At 36.3% G+C, this 25,723-nt stretch overlaps 1 protein-coding gene across 1 annotated transcript in view; it reads left to right on the forward strand.

Annotated features, from left to right (window-relative positions):
- Positions 1-25,723, forward strand: part of LOC129238399 (uncharacterized) — a 131,652-nt gene that overhangs the window by 40,887 nt on the left and 65,042 nt on the right. Inside the window, 1 exon segment of the mRNA XM_054873423.1 lies at positions 1,876-1,970. Coding sequence (XP_054729398.1) covers positions 1,876-1,970 — 95 coding nt within the window.

A 25,723-nucleotide genomic window follows, 5' to 3' on the forward strand; every position in this document is an offset into this window, starting at 1 on the left:
TGACGCTGAAACTACGATAACTCCATTTATATATTGAAAATATTTAAATAATAATAAAGTTATCTTTTTCTTAACGCCATAATTGTAAATTCTTTTTTTTTTTTGTTTTCAATAAAATGTAACAAAATATGCAAGCCCTTGAACTTAACTTTACAATAACACCTTGATCGAAAATCTCCCGGAATATATTAAGAAAAGTCCTAATACATTCCAGATCTGGAAACAATTCTGGATTTTTAAATTTCCACCCACGTGCAGAGTTCGATTTACTCAAGACGACGTAACTTTTACAAATGTCAAACAATGGCGCTAAAATGTTGGTAGGAATGTTAATCACAATTGTGGCAAACCAACAACAAAACGATTAGAACTCAATTCAGTTAAATTAGTGCCCGGTTGTTGCTCAAAATTAGTAATTTTAATCTGTATCAACAATTTAAACTTCACTCGGCATTTGACATAACCAATTATAATAAATTCGTATACGTTGCATACCTAGAGGCGGCAGTACTCTGACATATGTTTTAAAACATCTTAGCGCTCAAATAAAGAATTTCAGAATAAAGTTTATGCATCTTTAATGGATTGCAGACTTTCAATCACTTCGAAGAGCTCGTTTTATAAAAATGTTGCATAGCGTTAGGCGGGATTTGCTGAGAAATTTGATCAAAAATCACTTCCTTTTTAAAAGAATATTGCATGCTTTTAGGGCACACCAGCTTTGTAAGCATAAAAAAGTGTGACCGCAGCATCACGAGAAATTTGTGCACAAATTCTAAATGATATATTATCATAATTTATTGGAGTTATTAAAAAACAAAAAAAAATTGCATACTTTTAGGCGAAGTATGCATGCAATCTACAAATTAAGACTCCGCTTGAAAAGTTTTGATGCAAAATAGATTTTTTCACTCTTTCAATGTTAAGGGATTTTCACGATATTAAATGTAGCATATTTTCGAGAGTCGTGTTTGCGTATTATATATTTATGTGTGTGTGTGTCGCTAATGTGATGATGTTTGTATATGCCTGACATCTATAAATTATAAATGAATGACAATCTGCATTGCGCTCCACTAAAATTGTTTTTCCATACCTAAGTTGCTGCATGCATGCCGAATGCGCCTAAATGTATGCAGGTTTTACACACAATGCGCTCATTTAGAAATAAAATGCAGCTATTTGTAGAAAAACACTGCGAATAAGCTTGATTTAGAAAAAATGTTGCACACTTTTAGACGTCCAACGTGAAATAAATACTGGAAGTTGTAAATTTGAATGTATGAGTAATTTCAAGAATACTCAGTTGACTCATTTAACTGTATACGTTTGAATATTTTTTATCAAAAAAAATTATCACATATTTTTAGGCGCTCTTACTCGTTGACAACTTAAAACCCGCTAAATTTGTTGTTGTAACATTATCATAGTCATTGTTTGCTTAGGGATTACATTGCATTCCATTAGGCGCACTCGGCATAGTATGAGATAATTAAATTTTACAATGCGGTCACAACAACTTCTTCGTCTTGCGCTTTATGTCTATTGTTCATTACTTATTAAAGTCGCCTTAAAGTATGCAGTATGCGACAAAATATTTGCTTTAAGCCGTTAATGCGGTATCTCAATCTCGGTATTCGGAACACTGTAGAAGAGCGGGATAATAGAGAATAATAGAGTAAGACAATCAATAGCTGTTGGCCACACGAAAATCTGTAATCAACTCAACTCCCATAATGCTGCCTAAAAGTATGTTACCTCACAAAATTTTAAAATCTCTGCACTTTGTCATATTGCCAACTATCTAATGTAGTTTTCATGGTTTCAACTCATTTCCTTCTATATTTTTTTTTCTTCTCATTTTTCACCATGCAGGTCTCTACGGCAACGATGATTTCCACAATGGCCTGCTGCAGGCTTTCAGTTCCGGCAAACAAGTCGAAGGACTTGTGCTCAATTTAAAAAGACAGGTAAGTCTACCTCAACACACACATAATATTACAACAAAACAAAAAAAAATACCACAATTCCTGAACGCACGCCGCTGCCTCACCTTACCAGCGCCAACTGCAACAGATGCGCCAGTTATTTTGCCATTTAATACGTAATTTCGTATTAACCCAATTTACTTTGTGACCACAAAATGCAAAGAAAAGAGAGGGAAAGAGATACGGGTGAGGCAGTGATGTGGGGGGGAAAAGAAATAAAAATTGTCATAAAAGTAGTAAAATAAAAATAAGAAACTCATGAATATGCAATTCAACGCAAGACGCCACACATGCAAACGGCGTTCAGTGCCGGCAAAAGTTGCAGGCAGCAGCAGGTGATAGGTGCCGTGAGTGTGGCAGAACATTTTTCTTTATTGTCCAGCGCGCAGAGCGCCAATGGGATTAATATAATTGGCAATACTTTTGCGTTTTAAATTGAAACATTGCTTTATAATGCAAACACATGAGCGCATATGTATAGGTGTTTACTTCGCAGTCGCCTTCAAGGCGCGTTGTGTATTAAAATTAAATTTTCAAGCTCTTAATTTTCATATGTCTCGCACATAAGTTTTCGGGTTTCTGAACTTTCATTTCCCTTGGTTATTTCGAATCCTCGCTTTTGATTTTTTTTATTTTGTTTTTTGTTTGCTGCTTGCTGCTTTCAAATATATGCAGCATACTTACGGGCGTGTTCCAGAGAGTGACATATCTGCTAACAGTAACATTTGGTTGTGGCTGCACACATATGAGAGTATATGTGTGCGCGCCATTTTGGCATTACGGTGCTCCATTTTATTTTCTGTTGCAAATGCGTGAAAGGATTTTTTATTTATGGTATATTAAAAATACACTGTAGTTTCTTACTTGCATTCAAGTACACCTGTGTGCGTTTATGTATCCCACATACCAAGTATGCATATGTATGTATACGGAGTATATGCTCAAAATGTGCAACACAAAATGCTTGTTTCTCAAGGAAAGCCGCGGTGGGTAGACGGGGCGTATGAGTAACACTTCCATTTAGTGCTTGGTTTGGGAGTTGAAAGTGGAAATATAAAAGGCACACATACCTCCATTTATAAGCACACATATGGGGGTAGATATATGGGTATTCGTACAACCAAAGCAGTTTGCAGCATAGTTGCGATTATAAAGGTACTGTTAAGTAAAATGAAATGTAGCCAAAGAAATGTGGAGAAAAGTAAAATTCTTTTTTCTGTAGAAATTTGTTTCTGTAGAAGAAAGTAATGCCGCATATACGCTCATTTTGCATTCAAATAAAATTGTGTGAAATGCTCAAAGAGTGATAACATACACATACATACATACATGCATCCATACATACATTCATATATACATTATAAGGCATTGGTAGCAATTGATATGCCAGTACAAAAGGCGTCGTTTTACCCCTTCGAGAATAAGGAATTCGCAACATTACGCATAGATTTTTGATCTTTTTCGACTTACATGCACATAAACTGGTACCTCTGTCTTCAGTGATGGCTCCAAGATGAAATCTCGAGTCGGAGCAGGGTTTGCTCCAAATCAGCCAATTTATCGATTTCCTTAAAACTGCCGAAAACTGCTTGTGTTTTTCTGGCAGAAACCTGTACGATCCTGTAGGCATGCAGAATTCCTTAGGGAACGCGGGAGCGGGGGAGATATTAACCATTTTTCCGATAGTCAAGTCACGAGCAAGGCTCTGACGACGCATGGTGCGGATCCAAACGAATGGCTAGGTGTCGTTTGGCTACATCACTGACCTTAGCTATCTTCTTGGAACTCCTCGACTGGTATTTGCAGGAGCTGCATTCGTACGAGGACGCTTAGCCACAGGTTTTTCTTCTTCCCCAGATTTTTGCCTTTTCGTTTTCTTCAAGTTTCTTGCCACGTTCTCCTCAATTTTATTGGCGAAGGCAGGGTTCGCTGTCGCAAACCTTTCATCTGTTGCGAAGAGCTCTCGTCTTTTCGTAATCGCGCTTTCGGCCCACTTGAAATCCCCTGCTCCGTTGGCTTGTGAGGACTCTAGGTATCGAGGTACATACGAATTGTTGCTGCCACTTTGTAATGGTGAAGAGTTTTCTGTCCCTCATTACTCGTCTTCTTCCTCGGTACTTTCCTGCTATCGAAAACGCAGCTGACGTTGAAACTTTTGGTAGGTCAGCAACTCCTCTTCTGCGGTTGTGTTAACCGCCGCGCCGCTGCAAATGCTTTCGATATCCGAGTCTGATTCGACTGCGGTACGTCCTAAAGCTGACCGTTTACGTTGTTTTGCAGTAGCATTTCGAATACTGGGGCCTGCAACCACCGCAGCAGAAGTGTGACACGCAGAGGAGAATAGAGTTCTCCACCGTGCACGCCGTTGGTAATAGTCACTACTCTTACCGATGTTTAGACCGATATCCCGACGCGTTTTCTTTCCTTCGTCGGCGCCAAGTTGGTTTTCTTGTTCAGAGGTTCGCCCCATAACATTTTATGTCTACGCGTCGGCCACTTCTTGAACAAGACTGCAACAAGGTTCTGTATATCGTCGAACGTCACAAAGATGCTGGGGCAGACATATATCCCCATTAAACAGGTCTAACTAGGCCTCTTACCGGCTTACTCCTCGCCCCTTTCCAATATCAAATTTCAAAAATCCAATTATTATTTAAATTTCAAAAATTCAATTAATTCACAGAAAGAACGTTGGTTCGAACCTCGGTGAAACACGAAAATTAAGAAAAACATTTTACTAATAGCGGTCGCCCCTCGGCAGGCAATGGCAAACCTCCGAGTGTATTTCTGCCTTGAAAAAGCTCCTCATAAAAATATCTGCCGTTCGGAGTCGGCTTGAAACTGTAGGTCCCCCCATTTGTGGAACAACATAAAAGCGCACACCACAAATAGGAGGAGGAGCTCGGCCAAACACGCAAAAAGGGTGTAAAGTTAAAGTTTGAAGTTTCTAAAAAATTCCGTTGATTTTTTATAATGTTTCCCCCTAATGGTGATGTGCATTTTCGTCATACAAAAAGCAATGGGACAGCCTGTGAGCGGACATGAATCCAGGTATCACCTGTAACATAGCTCCGACTGCCATTAGAACGTGCAAAAAATACCTCTCGGACCCCCCCACACAACAACTAACGGGTGATTTTTTAGCTATTATCTTTTTAAACAGTTGGTTTAAACAACTGACGCACGTTTCGTGTTTTGTTTCACTGTCAGACATCTTCAGTTTGGTCTATACTTTAACCATGAATCGTCTTACAAACGAACAACGCTTGCAAATCATTGAATTTTATTATAAAAATGCGTGTCCTGTTAAGAAAGTTTATCGCGCGCTTCTTCCATTTTATGGTCAGTTTAATCGACCCACTGAAGCGGCTATTCGAGCTATTGTGACTAAATTTAGAACCAAATTTACATTATTGGACATCAAACCACCAACACGCTTATGTAGAGTGCGAACTGAAGAAAATATCGCAGCTGTATCGGCCAGTGTTAATGAGGACCATCAATTATCGATTCGTCGCCGTTCGCAGCAATTGGGCCTCTGTTACTCAACAACGTGGAAAATTTTGCAAAACGATTTAGGTGTGAAGCCTTTCAAAATACAGCTGGTGCAAGAATTGAAGCCGAACGACCTACCGCATTGGAAGACAACATTAAAGCATTTATATGTGAGATACCGGCCGAAACATTGGAAAGAGTATGCAAAAATTGGACTAAGCGGATGAACCATTTGAAACACAGTCGCGGTCAACATTTGCATGAAATAATCTTCAAACATTAAATTATATGGACTCTACTATCGATTTAAATAAAAATTCCATGCATTTTTCTGAATTTTACGTGTGTTTTTTTGAAAAACTTTCCTATAGCTCTTAAAAAATCACCCTCTACAACACTGCCCTAATTGTTGTGCTTCGCTACAGAGGCGTTACCAGCAAATACACGTGGCTAGCAGCGGGTTAAATTTCGCATATTACACTATTCAGCCACGCCTCATCCGCGCTTCAACCTCCTTGATCACGACACCAAAGCACTTTTTCTTCACGGAACGCACTAATGGCATATGTAGTCAAGAAAAAATAAGCGTTTTAAGTACATTTGCAATAAAAAAGTAGCGCCAACAGAATAAGTGAAAAAATGTAGAAAACTCTTGGAGAGAAAAGAAGCTGTGCGACGGGCTGTAGCGAGCGAGTTGAAGTATGGAGTACATAGAACATTAAAAAATGCATTAACACACAGCGAAGCAAGGCGCTAAAAGGAGCCATTGCACAACTAGTAACTAGAAGAGCTATAGAAGAGAAAGATAAAGAAGCAGCAGCTGCAGCAGTGGAAGTGCAGCTCAATACGATACAGCGAACTCTGTGCAGAAATATGGGACAAATAGTAAAAGCCAAAGTAATGCAGTCACTATGTGAGTCTCTATTTCACTTTGCAATAACCCTTTGCATGCACCTAAATGTATGTGTTACGTTTTTTGACTACGCAGGCTATTAAAATGGCATAAAGGCAGCAGGGAAAGTAACAGGATCCCGGGAAAGCAGACAAGTCCAGGCAACCGCTTTGATGCTTTCACGCACGCTTCGAATTGAATGAATGGAATGAATGGATGTGAGTTCATCATGGCAGGCATTCAGTGATTTTTTATGTTTTTTTCTTTGTTTTCGTGTTTTTTATATTTTTTTTTTTTTGTTTTTAATAGAACGCCTGGCACATATTATTTGTGAAAGCAAAATAAAGAACGAAAATAAATACACAACATAAAATTCATACACAAACACACAAGTAATTACTATGAAATAACAGAAACTGAGCTTGCGGTCAGCAAACATGCGTGCGCACTAGTATTTCATACTAGTTTGAGACTAACTATAATCATACTTGTTACAAAATGACCAGTTAGAGCTGCATGCAAACTAGATACGCTTCTGTTATACAATATTTTTTTATTTTTTTGGTTGCATTTAATTTTAAAATAAAAAACAAACCTTTTTAAATATATATTTTTTAAAATAAAATATTAAGCCGCACAATTTTTTTTTTATGAAGATAAAAAAAAAATGTAATTAAAAATTGTCTTTCAACGTCCGTTTATCACTTTTTATTCACTTTTGCAACTCCTCCAAAACTGGTGATTTTCGGCAAAAAAGGAACTAGACGTTTTTGGATACATTATGAACTAGTTCGCGAACTGGTTTAAAACTGATTAGCTTAACCACTTTATTAACTGGTATGTTGCTGATGCATAGACTGTCAATTGACATTTCATAGGACCTGCGCCTTGTTAAAAATACCAGCTGCTAGCGTTGAAAAATTGTGAAGACGCACAAATTCAGCTGCAAAATAAGATATTAGTAAAGTAGTCGAGAACTAGTAAATTAGACTGCAGGGAAAAATCAATAGTTTTTGCAAACTCATACATTTTGACCCAACATGTGCCAATGACCCAACATGTGGCATAACTCCTAAAATTATGCAATGCACAAAAAAGAAAAAAAGCGCTAGCAATTACGCGAAAAATTAAAGGACAAAAAAGCTGAAAAAATGAATGCATTGACGTTGCTGTGGTGCAAAGAAAAATGCAAATGTAGAGTAGAGTGACTGCTTAAAAGATTCATAGACATTATTGACGGCTGCAGCGACAAGGTGTACAAGTGTTGAAAAAAGCAGCACGAAGTGGATGCCAAAATTGTAATTGCAATCGAAATGTAGAACGCAATCAACTTTTAGCTGCAAGGCGAACTAGGATGAATTGGAATAGAAAGCAACAGCTGCAAGCTGACCTATTGGAAAAAAATTTAAGCATACTTTAAGGCGCATGTCGGGAAAAATTGGCCAGTAATGCTGTAATTAGGAGTTTAGAGTATAATTATATGCAGTAGCGAATTATTCATGAAACTATTGAGATCCTAAGCGCAGCTGAAGAAGGTGTTAATGGATGAGAGGCAGTGAAAAGTATGAAAAAATACGTAATTTGGTCATACTTTTTTTTTAGAGTAATTTTATTTTTGTTTTCGTTTTTTTTTCCAAGCTAATAATACAGCGTTGTATTATGCCTCAACTTGATTGCACAAAATTAAAGAAAAAAATCAATGTTCTGAAAGAAGTTATATCTATCTTTTTGAACTCTTTCTCTCACGTGACTTTGTGGTGACCAACACAACTTCGTGCTTGTTCCAGCAAAGAAAATTCCGATCATCGTGAATTTTTTACTGGTGGATAGGATAGATATGTACATAGGGAGGTATCATTCGGCTTCCATCATTAATTCAGTGAGCACGAACGGTGCTGCGTTGAGGTCAATTTAAGGAAGCGAATATTTTTTACTCGCATTCTAACTTAGGGCCTGATTGACCTGAAAAGCTGATTTGTTCTATCTCATTTAACTAGCAGAGTTATATTTTCCAAGAGATTTTTTATTTTATAAAATTATGAGAAACAAAAAATAATTAAACACGCAGCACCCAGTATTCTTTTTTGGTTTGGTGTTAGATTTACCTACTAAGTTTAAAATTCTCAAACCCCACTCTCTATAACTTAGACTAGAAAATATGCTGCATACGAATACAGCAACTATTCTCAATAAAAAGAAGCTAAAAAAAATTTAAAAATTTTAAAAATGAAAAAGGAAAACAAGGATTTTTTAGGTTATTCCCTTTAAATAAATCACAAATACAACTCTGCAAACTGCACATTGACAATACCTTACGGCGACAGCAACTCAACTACACACATATATACATATACTCATACATATATAGAATATGTGTGGATGTATGTTGGAAAAACGGCACACATTTCGAAAATGTTCACTCGGGCTTGGTATTTGTTGTTTGCCAAAGCAATTCTTAGCACTCGACTGGTTGGGCATATGCATACATTTAGGCGCAACCGCAAGCAACATATGCATGCTATACATTCATGTTGGAGCGTTGTTAGAGCCAGGCAAGCATTGACAATTCTTGTTGCTGCCGCACATGCTTGTTGCTGTTGTCGTCGATGTTGTTGTTGTTGTTGTTTTTTGCATTTTTACCGATTCTTGTCACACTGCTTGTGCTGCACTTCTTTGCTGCGTATTTGTTTGTTGTTATTGTTGGCATACTTTTAGGCGTTGGCGCGCAGGCAGTGCACTTAGAAAGCATCTGTGTGTGTGTGTTGTGTATATGGCTACATTTGGATGTACGCGTGTATGTGTATGGCGCCGGTATGCTTTGTACTAGACGACGAGCATATGCTTGCTTTTATCTTTTTTCTATTGTCTGATTTTTTCTCGTTTTGTATTTTTTTTTCAGTTTTACAACACTTTTGTATTCTTCATTTTAATTTTTTAGTTGCTGTTACTGTTGCCTACCCGCAGGCTCACTTTGCAGTGCTACGTTTTGTGCCTTTTTTGATCGTTAGTGTGAAAATGTGACACATATTTCGCAAGCACCTACTAGCGGCTAGTCTGAAAGCGCGAGTGAGTTTTCTTTCTCTGCATTCAAACACTTTTCCACGGCAACGCTTTTAGTAAAATTTTTGAAGAATCGAAAAGATTTAAGGTGTAAGGTGGGAGAAGTAGAGTGATGCGATAAAATTTAAAGGAAAGTTATTTTAAATAATGCTTGTAAATGCGGTAAGAGGAAAAAGAAGAATATGCAACGAAAAATGGCTTCTAACTAAAACGCATCGTTGCTTGGAAGCTGCTGACAACTCAGTCAGTCAATCGTCAACTCCTGTATACTCAGCTGCCTTCAACCTACTCTTCTCTCACTTTTCGCCGCTTACACCCTTTATTCGACTCCTCGCATTCGTATCACTATTACTTCCATCCACTTTTTGGTAATTAGCTTAGTTAATATGTAAGCTTGTTGCCCGTATTATCACTACCTGCTTGCTTTTGACTTTAATTTGATTGCTGCAAGTGCATATATTTTGTCTAATTAGCTCGCAGTATTCATTATAATTTTTTTCTAGTGAAATTTTAATGTTTCACTTAAGTTCACAAAGACACATTTTTTGACGAAAATTGGCCACTAACGAGTAAAATGATTTTTCAATGGTCTTGCGACAGCGATGGGATCAGAAATGGAGCTGGCTCAAAAACAAAGCGTGCAAAAAAATTCTAACACAAAATTTGAGACAGTTCAAAGGAAACTTTTGTCAATGAATCTCACAGCACATATCAGTGAGTGGGAAACCAAAATTAATCAAGAAAATCAAAGTGAAAAGTTGAGCTTCTTTATCTAGGATTTATACATAAATACTGAAAAAGTTTACCACGCAAAAAGGTCAGGTGAATTTTATTGTCTCCCTTCGGTAGATTATCTCATACGAATAGAAGCAAATGATACAAAAACTGAAGATATTCATACAGTATCCGCTGGTGGAGTCAGGGGCAGTCAATTAGCGCTTAAGAAACAAATGAGCTCAATGAAGTTCACTGAGCTGTTTACCGTGCAAATGAGGGAAAAGAAGAGGGCAGCACACCACACTTTTCTAAATCTATAAAATTTTGCTGTCTGTAATCAACTTTTCGCTAATTTCTGTCTCTTTCACTAGACGTATACTTCGCTTGGCGAGCAATAGATGTTCGCAAAGATTTGAGCTTCTTGCATATTCCTGTTAAGACACTCAGCTGACAGATGCATCTTCCGACACCTTCTGCATCAATTTGCGCCCTCACCCAATGCCAGAGAAGCGACTGCGGTTTCCGCCTTGTGAACAAATTTTTAACTGACTTGGCGTTTCCCAGACTTCGTCTGCACTGTATAGGTTAGCCTGCTAGTTTCTGGGCCGGCGTTTTGTGTGCGGCTACCACCTCCGCTGGATCTATTGAGCATGTACAATGACACCAAGCGTAATGTAATTTCTACCAACCAACACCTCCACAGGGGGCCTAAACTCTGCCTGGTACTTGAGTTTGAAATTCCTTCATACTCTGAATTGCTCACAACCTCGGTCTTAGGGCTGGAGATGGATTTTTTAAAGGTCTTGGTATAATATATCTGGAACTTACTTCCTTTATTCCAACTGAAGACAGTCCGTATAAAGCATGTAAGATGGTGTAAATTACCATACAATTTCCGCTGCAGAAAAGCGTTCGTTGCGAGAAGTAGTGTCCTAATGATGGTATCATCAAAAACGAGCGTAAACCCCCATGCGGTCATTGGAAAGCGCGTTTTTTGGAAATGCTAAGGCTTGGAGAGTTCCCTCGTTTTCTTGAGTTGGTGGAACTGAACTGGAACTTATTCCAGGCTATTTCGTACCAAGGCAACTTCTGACAAGTTTATCTTTTAATCAATGCTAGCGGGACCGGAATAGTGGTCGACATGGTTCAGAAGTTAAAACTACTTTCCCTTAAACGAAGCTTTCTCTCAGCATGTATGGGAAGTGAATCTAAAACATCTTCTGCGCAAGCAAAAATTGACTTATCAGCCAGGCAAGCCCCGAGAAACTAACTCTGATAGTATGACTTCAAAAACTAAGAAGGTCTCAGAGTTTTAGATCTTTGTAGTAGTTTTCTAGGTTTCTAGCAGCCTTCTAGAAAAAGGCTGGCTTTACTTGAGCTATCACCATTCGCATTACAGTCTTCTGCAGGCCATTGCCTTTGCAACTACAGTTCTCCACTTCCTCACTTTGATCGATCCTCTACTACGTCTTTCCAGTTTGTGATCCGCAATTTCTGCAGATCTTCTGCGACCTCATCATTCCAGAGCTTACTTGGCCTCCCTCGTTCTCTGCGTCCAATCGATAGTACATATATTGAAGTCTTAACTTGCATCTCTGTTCTTGGGCATTCTGTACGCATGCGCTAACCATTTTATTATTCGAATTGTGATGAAACATATCGCATTTTCATGATTTTCAAGGCTTCGAGCTCATAGCCAGTAGCAAGGAACCATATAATTTTCGTAGCGTATTTCTTTTAAATCTCAGTATCTCTCAGGCGGTGTCTGCTACCTTAATATCCATACCTCGCTACTGTATGTTGTATGGGCCTCAATAGCCATTTATATTTACATTCCCATCCTTTGAGCTCTAATTGCAATAGAGCTTTCAATAGCTTTAAGTGAGCGAGAGAATCTTTATTTGCCGTATTTATCCGCTCGTTCATTGCTGAAGCCTTCATTATATTTTGAGAATTAGTTATCCTACATATTCGATGTATTGGCCGTGGCGAGTTCCAAACCTTCACTTATAGCCCAAAAGTAGGCAGCAGACGGCGATGGATAGCACTTGACACCTTCCAGACTCTACAAATACTGTAATGTTGATCGCGCCTAGATCTTCAAAACGCACCTTCTAGGCCAACCGAGCGACGCTGCGATTAATACTACTAACCGGTACTTAGATCGAGTGTAACGACTAACCGTAAATACTTCCAAGCAAGTCAAAGGTTTCTTCACTCTCAACTATAGCGTTTTAAGTTCATTTTGGCCAACATCCAATTAACGAAGAACCAAAAATTTGCTGGTACTCTGATGAGTAAGTCTACAACTTCTAATAAGGCGCGAGACTCTTCACCGCATTACCGAGAAGTGCCGAGCCTCTAAAAACGTTTTCTTTGGGACCGTCATATATGAGAAGGAGCTAGAATCTATTCGGTGCCCTCTGTGAAAATGCTTCGCTTAAAATCTCAGGGTAATAACTTCTTCAAAAACTTGGTGAGTTTAGGCGCAATCTCGCCAGAGCAACCAATTGGATGCGTCAAAAGAACTTTTTCGGGATAGGACAGAAGAAATCTGCTACAGGCACCACAGAAACCACTGTAGCCATCGCGTGAACATTTTTTAAGTGAAGCCCATCTCACTTAATTTGTGGCATGCTCATCACCTTTTAAGTCTTGCTGACCAGCCCATACTTGAATTAAAGTAGCACTCGAGCTTGCAAGCCACAAAAAGCCTCTAAAAATTCAAGTAAACTCCTTTTAATAATACGGAGGAAAAGACTCTACATAATCGAAATAGACAACAATAAAATTAAGTAGCTCCAGTCAAAGCGACCCGAAAAACTATTGTACAATTACTTTTCTCTCTACTTAATCGATTGCAGGTCAATAGACCGCACACAACTTATACGCTTAATGTAATATCTACTAAGAGGCAAACGAGAAGGCAACAGAGCATGTAGCGGAAAGAGGAATCAACGAATATGAGTGCCTTAATCCACGAAAGGGCAATTAAAGCGCCAATACACACAAAAGTAGTTGGCAAATACACAAGAAATAAAAAAAATTGTGCACACAAACGCTGGAAGACCAGCACTCAATCCAACTCCACTGCTTTCTACGACTCACCACCAATGGCAGGAGATGAAAATATATGTCGAAAGCGGTAAATTAAAATTTTGGGCGCGCAAAATAGTAAAGAAGCGACCTGCAAACATAAGCCATACCTACTAAAGAACAGCCGTGCTTGCCCATTGTAGGGACACCAGGGCGTATGAGCAGTCCCCGAGCGCTGAATGTTTGCGCGCGCTTTTACTTTTCGTTTTGGCGATTTTACTGCACTTGTTTGCCCTTTTGAAGCGCGGCGGGCAGGGGCGGTAAAGCAAATAAATTTATTTAGTCAATCAGCAGCAGCAGCAGCAGCGGCAGCGGCAGCGATGCGGTGCCAAATGAAAATGCCAACAAGGCAGACATAAATACAAAAGCAAATATATGGAAAGGAGCAAAGGAGTTGCACGGCGTACATGTGTATGTGAGTGTGTGTGTGTGTGTGTGCCAATAAAAACTAATTTTGTTTCAGTGTATCTGTATATGTAGTTGCTGCAATTTATTTGAGTTTGCTGATGGAAAAACTTTACAGCAAACTGAAAAATCCTTTTCCAAAAAAAGGCGAAAAATGGGGTGAAAAAAATTAAATCAAATACAAAACACGCTGCGCTGTTGGACAAATTGATTAGATTTGCACAACTTACAAACTTGTATGAACACATATGTACATATACATACATATACATGTGTATTCATGTAAACACATTTGTTGTTGCTGCATAAGTATGTGTGAATGCAAGCACGTAGCGGCACGCGAAAATGTCGAGCAAGTGTGCGAAAATGTTGTACTTCATTTAGTTGTTTTGTTGTTTTGCAAACTAAAAATCCCAAAAGTTCGCACTGAAAATTCCCAAAAATACGCATACATACAATCATATGTATTTACATGTGCACCCACTCACATGTATGGGTTAAAAAGAAATAATCAAAATTCGGCGATAAAACGTAAATTGGTTTATGTTAGTAGCAGCACTTTTAATAGATTTTGTGTTTAGATTTTAAATTTACTTTTTGTTTTTTTTTATGCTAACAGAAATTAAATTTTGTCGTAGCTACCAAATATTTTATAGCGACACGCCGATTTTTTTTATGTAAATTTAGGTGGCAAGCAACAGTGTGGAATTTTATTTCGGTAATATTTTGATGTTGCTTTTACAAACAATGTTACAATTTTGCCTTGAAAATATCCACACATACACGCACGTGCACATCTACATGGCGAAATATTACCAAACATAGACCAAACAAAATAAAAAAACATATATTTAAAAGCTTGGAGGTTTTAATTGTTTTCCCTTCATTAAACGTTTAATACTAAAACGTTTATCTTTAAAAAAATGTTACCGTATGTAAAGTCTTCAGATTAATTTAAAATTACTATTTTTTACATTTTTTTTTTTTTATTTCCAATTTCTAAAATTAAAAAGTTACATTACATATTTCTCATGAATTTTTTTTTCTTACATTTCCAAAATTTTTATTTGTTCAACTAAACTTTAACGCATTTTTATTTAATATGCCGAAAATCTTTGTAACCATAATTGTTAGGATAAATTTTTATAGTTTGAAAACAAAAAAAAATTTCACTTAAAATTTTTATTTTATGTAAATTTTCCAAATTTTCTTCAATTAAATTAAATTAATTCTAAAATTCGTAAAATTAACAAAATTAAATTCTTATTATTATTTTTTGTATCTTTCAAATTTTCCACTTTTTTTTCTATTCAACTAAATTTTAATTTAAAAACGAGGTTGCATTAAATATGCTGAAAATCGTTGTAACTGTAAATTTTTAGTATTATTTTAATTTTTTCCAATCAAAAAAATTTTTCATTTAAATTTTCTAAAATTTAAAAATTGAATCCTTTCTTATTGATTTTTTTTTTGTTTTGTCTTTTAAAGTTTCCAAATTTCTTATTTATACAATTGAAGTTTAATTTAAAAACCAGCTTTTATTAAATATGCGGAAAGACTTTGTAACCCTTAATTTTCAAGATTAATTTAATTGTTTAAAATTTCTTTTATGCACTAAATTTTTTTATTCATTAATTTTTTTGTTTGCATTTTTTTCTTTAATTAAAAAGCTAAATTCTTTGTTATTATTTTTTTATCCTTTAAACTTTAAACATTTTTCATCTATTCAATTTAAAATTGGATATTCATTAAATATGCGGAATACGGAAGTTTTTTGTCAATTTTCAGCACTAATTTCATAGCTTTAAAAATGTTACCAAGTTTTTACTTTACTTTTACTTTCCACAAATTTTTCTTATCTGTTTCATTCTGTTTTTCCATCTCTGAAATCTTCAAAATGTTGGATCTATTCAATTAAATTTTAATTTAAAACTGAATATTCCTTAAATAAGCCGAACATTTTTTTAACTATAAATTTTGAGCATTAATTTCATAATTTTGAAAATTTTACCTTTTTTAAATTTTTAAATTTAACTTTCCTAAATCTTTTCCTATTAATCTTCCGATTTTCCATCTCTAAAATTTTCAAATTTTTTTATCTATTCAACTAAATTTTAAGTTAAAATTTAATATTCACTAAATAATCCGAAAACTTTATTAACCGTAAATTTTCATATAGTTTATTCCAATTTTTTTACTTAAATTTTCCAGAATAAAAATTTTTTTCTTTTCTTATTGAATCGTTTTGCTTCTTTAAAATTTTCGGCATTTTTGCATTATCCTAATGAATATTAGTTTAAGACACTCGCTCCTTTGAAATTGTGGTTTTTGGGTATTTCTTTAAAAGCATGTAAAACAGATATGAAAAAAGTTTTTTTATTTTTGTTTTGAACATTTTATTTTTTGATCTATTGTTAAGAAGTACATTTTTTTAGCCATACGAGGTTCGTTCAAAAAATTGTCAGCTTTGAAAAAATGGTCTTCTCATTAAAATTTACATTTTTTTAATTGAAAGATTCCGAAATTTGCTTTAATTTTCAAAGCTGCAACACTTATAAAAGCACCCTTTATTAGCTTTAAGTTTTTATACAACTAAAGTGATAGTTCAAAGGCCTTTGCTTTCAGCAAAATAGTAGCGAAAATAAAAAGTCAAACGGACGACTTTTAATAATTTTTAAACCAAGCACACACACGCACCTACATTTACATATGCAGGCAAGTAGGGTTATGTGGAATATTAAAATAGGGGTGCACCTATGCGGGCGCATATGCATATTTTCATATGTATATGTGTATGTGTGTATAGATGTGTGCACCCGGGCAACCGACCATATTTAAACACTCGCCCTTTCACACCGAGCTGCTATTAATTATAAGCCAAAAGCTGTGCTGTGGGGCATTAGCAGATAATTTCCGCTACATTCAGATACATAACAAAAAACAAAATCTCTTTCTCTTAATAAAAACGCCGAAAGTGTGCAAAGGGTTACAACAGAAAACAATAGAGTGCTTTGACCTTCCTAGCAATAATTGCCGCTGGCGTGTTCGCAAACGCTGGATACTTTCATTTTTTGCTGCGGCATGCTTCGGGGCATGACTATGCGAGTAATAAAGGTATGCGTGTTTATTAATATATTGCTTTTTTATTACACACATATTTTTGCTCATAAAAACGCTCCCGCTTTTCCACGATATTCGCAAACAAAAGATTGAAAAAAACCAAAAACTAAATTAAAAAAAAAAAACAAGTATAAAAAAATCAACAAAAATCAGGCTCGCATACGTAACCAGATAATGTGGCATAAATGATAGTATGGCGCTACTGTGAACTGCTTAATCACATATATATACACACATACAAGCGCACGAAACATATTTATGTATACCGCTCTCGTTCCGCCTGCGTGTTTCTTCCTTCTACGCAATTCGACACATTCCCCCTTCGAAGAAAGTGCAATTACACATGCACGCATACACACTGGCCGCGAACTGAACGTTGTACGCAAATCAGTCAGCAAGTGCGTAAGCTTTTTTGTTGTAAAAGTTGGTATTAATTTAAATTATTTGCATATTTTATGGCGCTCAAGCTAACCGCATATATATTTTGTGTTTGTTTGTATGTTACCCATACAGGGTAGCGGTATGCGTAACCTGCTTACACCTATACAAGTAAATACTTGGCAACATGGGAAACATTTTTATTGCCAAATATTTTGGTTTCCCTTCCTCTGTTATCCTTTCTCCCACCCACCCGCAGCTGTAATTCTTTCCTATTGCTGTTTATTAGTTTGCCACGCAAATACAGTTAGCAGCTCCACTCAAAGCGTGCGCCTTTACATAATTCATTTGGCAACACGCAGTAGCTCGCATACACATACGCACCAACACGCGCGCGCAGGGCTGTCATTCACATACAATTTTACGCTCACAAGCAAGCACACGCATATGTTCATATGCAATATTTATGTTGTTAATTTCTGTTTAATTTTCTACTTTGGCTTTGGGTTCTGGTTGTCGGTCTTTGTTTTGGGTTTTTTTTTCTAATTTCATTTGGCTTTTGTTTTTGTTACATCTAAACTTTTAATGAGCGAAAATTAACTCGCACTCATAAATATTTCATTAATTGTTATTGTTTTTGTTTTGTTAAATGTGTGATTTGAGAGTTGTAGAAATTGGTTTATGTGGGTTTATTGTAATTTATTACATAAATAATAAATTTTAAAACGATGTTCTGGTTAAAAGTTTCGAAGGAATATAAAATGAAAGTCAATAAATTTGTTGCTTTACGGAAGCTACTCATTTTGAGTGAGAGTACAGTGACACGCCTCTGCATCATCTACAGAATATACTGGTCAAACACCTACAGTAATGACGCACTGTGGAAATTAAGGAACGGAAAACCCATCCTTGGGCAACAACTATTATATATTACAATGAAGTTCGATGCTGCGCGAACTAGCAGATGCTGACATCTCATGGGATGGTGCGAAAACAACAGCACAGAACCGTGTACGATCGAAGAGTCTTGTTGAGGCTCCCGAGAGAAGTGAACAAGGACAAAAAACAAAAAAACAGTGGCATGCGATTGTGCTCTTAGACTTTCACTGTTCTAACGGACATACAGCAGTATCTTCGAGCACAAGGGAGCTAAGTCTTACCTCGTGGTCTCTAATAAGGATATTTTTTATCATTGTCACGGTACTATATATTCTAATTTGTTGTCATTTATGAGATTTTTCTTGTATATCATGCACGCTATTTGTGTTCTTTCTAGACTTTTGCTTGCAACAGAGGGAAACGGCCTTATAACAAAAGGTAGTAATTTCAACTACTTCCCAAGCGTTATTTAATTTTTTTTTTGGTATACAATATAATTATGTAAACATTGCAGAGTATATATATTACAATAATGATAAGACTTCTGCATTCATAAAAACCAGTTAAGAAAAAATTTCCCTGGGAGGGAAATTTATATGTCAATACAAAATGTCCGCTTCTCAAGCGTATACTAATTAATTACCGAAAACTTGTGGTATGGAATGTCAAAACAAGAAATTCCCTAAAAGGTAATTTAGTTATCGATTCAAAGAAAACGTAAAATTTAAAAAAGTAGGTATTTGGAGCCTAACATTCGAAAGCAAATTTTGCTTCCACCTGTTAAAAAAAATTTCCTAGTGAAGAAATTTGGATTTCCATACAAAAAGTCAGCTTATGCTTTTTAATTAGAGAAAACTTGTTGTATGGATGCCAAAACAAAAAATTCCCTAAAAGAAAATAATAAAACTAAAAATTTACGTATTTGGAGCCTAACATTGAAAAGCAAATTTTGCTTTCACCTGTTAAAAAAATTTCCTTCTGGGGAAATTTTGTATTTTCATGCAAAAAGTCTGTTGTTAAAGCGTATACTATTTACTTAGAGAAAACTCGATGCATAGAATATCAAAATAAAAAAATCCCAAAAAGGAAATTTAATTTGCGATTAAAAAAATGGAAAAATTAAAAATTTTGGTATTTGGGACTTTACATTAAAAAGCAAATTTTTTCTTCAAGTGTTAAAAAATTTCTTTCTAGGGAAATTTATATTTCCATAACAAATGTCAGTTTCTAAAGCGTATACTATCTTATTCCTAAAAGGAAATTTAGTTTCCAATTCAAAGAAAATGCAAAAATTTTAAATCTAATAGGACTATGAATAAGTTCGTGCGGTTTTTTTTCGAAATTTGAAACTTTATTGACGTAAAATGGTTACAAATTTAATATTCAAAGTATTGTCCATCGCTTACTACTACTTTTTCCCATCTTTCTGGCAATTCACGGATTCCCTTTGTGAAAAATTCGGTCGGTTTTGCCGCAATCCACGAATCGATCCATTTTTTGACTTCATCGTAATTACGGAAGTGCTGGTCAGCCAGGCCATGTTGCATCGATCGGAAGAGATAGTAATCGGATGGCGCAAGGTCTGGACTATACGGCGGGTGGGGTAGGACATCCCATTTGAGCGTTTCTAAGTATGTTTTGACCACTTGTGCAACATGTGGCCGAGCATTGTCATGTTGCAAAATAACTTTGTCGTGTCTATCGGCGTATTGCGGCCGTTTTTCTCGCAGTGCTCGGCTCAAACGCATCAATTGTCGTCGGTAGACATCCCCCGTAATCGTTTCATTCGGTTTCAGTAGCTCATAATACACAACACCCAGCTGGTCCCACCAGATACACAGCATAACCTTCAGGCCATGAATATTCTGCGCCGACGTCGATGTTGAAGCATGGCCAGGGTATCCATACGTTGCCCGACGTTTTGGATTGTCGTAATGGACCCACTTTTCATCGCCAGTCACAATTCGATGCAAAAAACCCTTTCTTTTGTGCCATTGAAGCAGTTGTTCGCATGCCATAAAACGGCGTTCAACGTCTCTTGGCTGCAATTCATACGGCACCCAATGGCCTACCTTTCGGATCATTCCCATGGCTTTTAAACGTTTGGAAATGGTTGATTGATCAACTCCCAAAGTTTTTGCAACCTCTTCTTGCGTTTGAGCCGGATCTTGATCGAGCAATTCCTCCAATTCGGTATCCATGAACTTTGGCGGCGCACCCTCGCGTTCTTCGTCTTCCAAGCCAAAATCACCACTTTTAAAGCGTGCAAACCACTTCTGGCACGTTCGCTCAGCTAGAGCATGCTCACCATAAACTTCCACCAAGATACGATGACTTTCGGCTGCTTTTTTCTTCATATTAAAATAATGAAGAAGAATTCCCCGCAAAAACACATTATTTGGCACGAAATTCGACATTTTCAAGTGTGGTAAAAATATTGTTGTTTACGCTTCAAATAAAAAACTTATACTGACGTTTGTGCCTTACGACAGTAGCTCTCCAATGAATGTTTGGAAATGTGGATCGATGGAATAATAATCAAGTTACGCCATCTGTTGTAAAACCGCACGAACTTATTCATAGTCCTATTAGTTATTTGGAAAAAAAGAAATTGGACAAACGCATTTATTATTAGCTATTCTCGCTTATAAATTAACCCAAGTTCACACAGGGCGCTTTTTCACTTAGCCCCTTAAAACCTAGAGCATTCCCTTTGGTTCGACCCTCTCGAAACAGCTCGTTTCTTGAACCTACCATTGAATGTCTTCGGCAATTACAACAGATGTGCTAATCGACTTAAAGAGGGTTTATAAGCTGCTACAATAACAACAATAAACTCATTGAATGTCTTCGACAAAGACAACAGATGTGTTAATTGTTAATTAAAGATTGTTTTATAAGCTGCTACAGTAGCAACAACAAACTTAATTCTTCGTCTACTCAAAATGCTGCCTTAAAGCCCAATAGAGACTAGGTTGTAGAAATTGTATGTCTGTGCTTTTCATTTGACCATATCTAGCCAGTGCCCTTTGTCATGCTCAACTGTAGTCTTGAGTTGTTGAACTTGTAGATTAAAAATAAAAAGTAAACTTTCTGCGCCATCTTTTCTTGAACTTACAGATTAAAAATGTTTATAAAGTCGTCTTCTTCACCATATTGTCTTCATCTCCCTTCCGCTCACTCTCTCTTTTTTTATTATCTCCGAAAATTTCATTGAATTGCTGAACTTTTCCAATTTGTCGCTTAAAAATAAACTCGTTTGTTTTAAAATGGAATTCTACTTTTTTCTAATACGCTTTCGGGCTAATCCTATTAGACTTAGCCCAATTTAGAAGCAAGCGTTTGTTTATGGAGGTCACATTGAGCAGCGTATATTACAATGAACAAAATACCCGTCTGTCAAGTGCAATGTTAACCCGAGAAAATACCCACATAAGCACACGCCCACATATTCACACACAATCTATATACACAACAAATAACAGCAATAACAACAAAACTACTTTATTTAGCATGGTTTTTTCGCAAATACCCTTACAGCTCTCCATCGGCTGCTTGTTATCAACTTCCACTGCAGTTTATCCGCCTTTTCACAGTTAGAAATAATCCACTTTTATTCGCAAATCATCCGTCGCTCCCTTAACATCCCCTTGGTTTTACCCTTATATCCTTATTCGCTTGCTATGCCGCACTTCTACGTTGCAAATGGCGCGCCCGCCCGTTTCGAGTCGCTTTGGGCGTTGCAACAGCTGCTAAGTTTGCAAGCTGGCGTACAAAGCTGTTTTGCGGTTTATTTTGCCTCGGCAGCATCAGTATCAACAGCTGCAGCGGCAGCAGCAGTTGCATAAGCAGTTAAAGAACGCTGCAGCAGTGGATCGCTGCAATAATAATAAGCTGACCCAAAAACGGAATCTGCTGGCAGCAGTACTCTACTATACTTGCATGTGGTATCTTGGTATGTATGTATGCATGCGCCGACATACATGTCCGTCCATCGCTCATCCCATTGCCACAGAGTTCTGTGCCTCGTACGGGTTCACTCTTTGCGCTTTAGGCGCAGTCGTTCTTTGCCCTGTTGGCCTACTCTAGTTCATTGCTCAATCCTTTTCTGTCCCTATCGCCCCATCGCCCAGCAATTTGCCTCTTTCTACCTCCGAAATCCTCAATCAGCCCGTCAGTGGCGCCGCACTACATCACCGCGCTTGCCATGGCTGGCATAAGTATCGGTGTCATTCGAAGCCGAGTTGTCAGGCCGTTTTCCACTTTCATTTCCATTTCCATGCGGTTGCCAGTTTATTAATGTTGACATAAGTGATATCCATGTTGATGTTGTTGCAGCTGCTGTGTTGTGCCTGTTGACTTTATCTCTATGGCTTTGTTGTAATAATAGTAATTCGAGTTGTTACTATCATTGCTCCTTTGTTGCTGTCGTGTTTCTACATAACTACATAGACGAGTATGTATGTAATAGGCATCTTTTTCCGTTCAACGTTTGTGTGTTAGCCGTTTGTTGAGTTTTCTTGTTTCCCCATTCAAAGCTCGATAATTGAACGAAATGTATTGGTAACGAGGGTTTTGTTCTACAAGCTATTTTAATGTACCGCTGCATACAAATCTAGTGACATGTAATTCTGCGTGTAGGTCGATGTGTTGAAAATCTTTGGGAATCAAATAACTTGGGAATTTGTTGCTGAAATAAATATAAATTCGAAACGATTTAACTTAACTTAATTACATTTGTTTGTCAATCTGCTATATGAAAAACTGTGCAAACGATTAGTCAAAACTTCGCTTGCCTTAAGAACCTGCAAATTTAAAGTTCGTCAATTACAGCATTGAATAATTTGCGGGCATTACGGAACTGAGAGCTCACCGTCAACATATGCAGACTACAAATGTGCTATTCTCCCTTCTATGAATTACTGTAGCTCTCTCTACTCGAGTTTACATTGAAGTGTTTTCTTGTATCCCATGCAAGCTTTTTTTCTTAGTGATCCTTCTAGGCTTTTTCCTAATAGAAGGGCGAAATGGTCTTCCAAGAAGAAGTAGTGATTCCAATTACCTCTCGCGAGTTCACCTATGGCATAAATAGTTCTGTAGCCCATAATTTGCTGACATAGATAATGCGTATGAAATAATTTCGCTATCAAACACAACCTGTTAAGAAAAAATTTCCCTTCTAAGGAAATTTATTTTTTCTTGAAAAAATGCAATTTTTAAAGCGTATACTATTTAATTAGAGTAAACTCGATGCATGGAATGTCAAAACAAAAAAATTCCCAAAAAGAAAATTTAGTTTTCATTGCAGGAATAATAATTTTAATATTTCATGCCAGACTTAACAAAAAAAATTAGATTTCACCTCTTAAAAAAATTGCCTTTCTAGGGAAATTTAAATTTCTTTACAGAAAAAAGTTGTATACATCGTATCGAACGTTTAGTTCAAAAATTTCCCTCCTAAGGAAATTTATTTTACCTTGCAAAAACTCAATTCTTAAATCATATATTATTTAGTTAGAGTAAACTTGATGCATGGAATGTCAAAACACAAAATCCCTTATAGTTATACAGTCTTCATTGCAGAGCACATGCAAGAAATAAAAATGCGGTTATTTTCAAACCTAAAGTAGCAAAGAATATTTAGCTTTCACGCGTTAAAAAATTTCCCTTGTGGAGAAATTTATATTTCTTTCCAAACAATCAATTTTTAAAGCATATATTATTTAATTCGAGTAAACTCGTTGTATGGAATGTCGAAACAAAAAATTACCCAAAAGGAAATTTAGTTTTCATTGCAGAAAACATGCGAGAAATAAAAATGTGGTTATTTCCAAACCTAAGGTAGCAAAGGAAATTGAGCTTTCACGTATTAAAAAATTTCCCTTGAGGGGAAATTTATAATTCATTGCAAAAAGTCAACTTTTAATGCATATATTATTTAATTCGCTATAAAGAAAAATTAGTTTATACCTGTTAAAAAAATTTTCCTTCAAGGATTAGGATTTTTATACAGAAAAAATTGTATATACCGCACCGAACATTTCGCCGAGTCCAACATCGTGAAAAACACACGCTTTTGCATTGGCTGAATTTTTTGTAGCTCCACAAACTAAAAACGAAAAAAATAATATCTATCCTCACAGTTTGATAATGCACGGACCACAAACTGCATACTATTATTATAATACAAGATACCATTTCCTTAAATTTTTTTTTCAACTTTTTACCCAGAAATGAAAAAAATTCGTTGTATAATAAAAAGTTGTTTGCCTTCCTGTATTTTAACTTAACTTTGCAGTTGGAAGCACATTAGTTTCGCCTTCTTCTAGTATACCAGACTCCCAACTCTATTCACTACGTGTACTAGCATCATCCATCTCTGTATTATCACTTCATCTTACACACATACTTCAACAATGATTTCATAATTTATCAAAGCACTCACTTCGCTTGAGCTCGCATTCGAGTTTCCGGCCAGTTAGACAAGTTAAAATATACGAGTAGTTGTAGCAAGATGTTTGGTAGTTGTGGTCATTGAGCAAACCCTCACAGCTGTTACTTTTAGTTGTTTCTAAAAAAGGTCAGCATTGGTCAGCTGCCCGATGATGTCTTCCTTTGGTATAACACATAAATGTGTAGGTGACGTTGCAAACAAAGTCATGGTCCTTGTTTTTTAGATTGTTGTTGTTGTTGTACTCAGGTGTACCATGAAAGAGCGCATACTTTGTAAGACATTGGTTGGCTGGTGCCTTGTGAAACTTTTCTGCAAATGCCAGCGATATGAAAATTTATTGTTTTTCCCAGCCCTGTTTATCGTCTAAAACTTCAACTGTGGCAATTCGAACTTCTTGAGCACTCGCACTTCCCCTCTACACATATTTTTACTATTGGCCGCATTTACGTTGCTTCTGTTAAGTTGGAAATATTCTTAGAGGTAAGACAAAACAAATAATAAGCAAAGCATTGAAGCTGAAGAATACTGCTTTTGCTAAAGAATTTAGCTATCATATGTTGGCGCACCGCAAAGGCGCAAAAGAGATTTTGACTGTGAGCACAATTTTTAAACTTGGAATTATTTTATGGAAAAGAGAAAATTCCTTTATTTTCGTTATTCATTTTGTGGTGTTAGGTAGAAATTTATGGGAGGACATATAAAATCTTTTTTGGTGGATTGAAAATATTACACTTCTTTCGTTAGACTATATATATTTTTTTTTTATTTTTGTAATACCATTCTTGATTATTCCATATTATGAAGAGAAAAATTTCTTTGTCAATAATATAGAAATACTACATAATTCGAAATAAAAAATTTCCTTCTAGAAAATTTTCCTAAAATGCTCAGCAAGCAGGATTTGTTTAAATAAGATTTACTCCAGTATCATAGTATTCAATTTAAGATTCATCATTACAAAGTAAAAATTAAATTTCCCTACAAAGGAATTTCTTGTAGCGAGCGGACGTATTTCATTAAACACAACTTCTATATTAATTATGGGCCAACAAAACTATTTCTAGCATAATTTAATTATTTTAAAATTGATCAAATTATACCTGTGAAAGAGAAATCTCTGCGGCAGTCTATGTTCTTATTTCAAATTTGTTCACCTCTTTAAATTTTAGTTTTCATTTATTCAATTATGTGAACCAAAAGTTCGGACTGTTATTTAAACTGCTCTCATTACGACCGCTA

This window comes from Anastrepha obliqua, chromosome 2 (genome assembly GCF_027943255.1).
Source record: "Anastrepha obliqua isolate idAnaObli1 chromosome 2, idAnaObli1_1.0, whole genome shotgun sequence".
NCBI lineage: Eukaryota > Metazoa > Arthropoda > Insecta > Diptera > Tephritidae > Anastrepha > Anastrepha obliqua.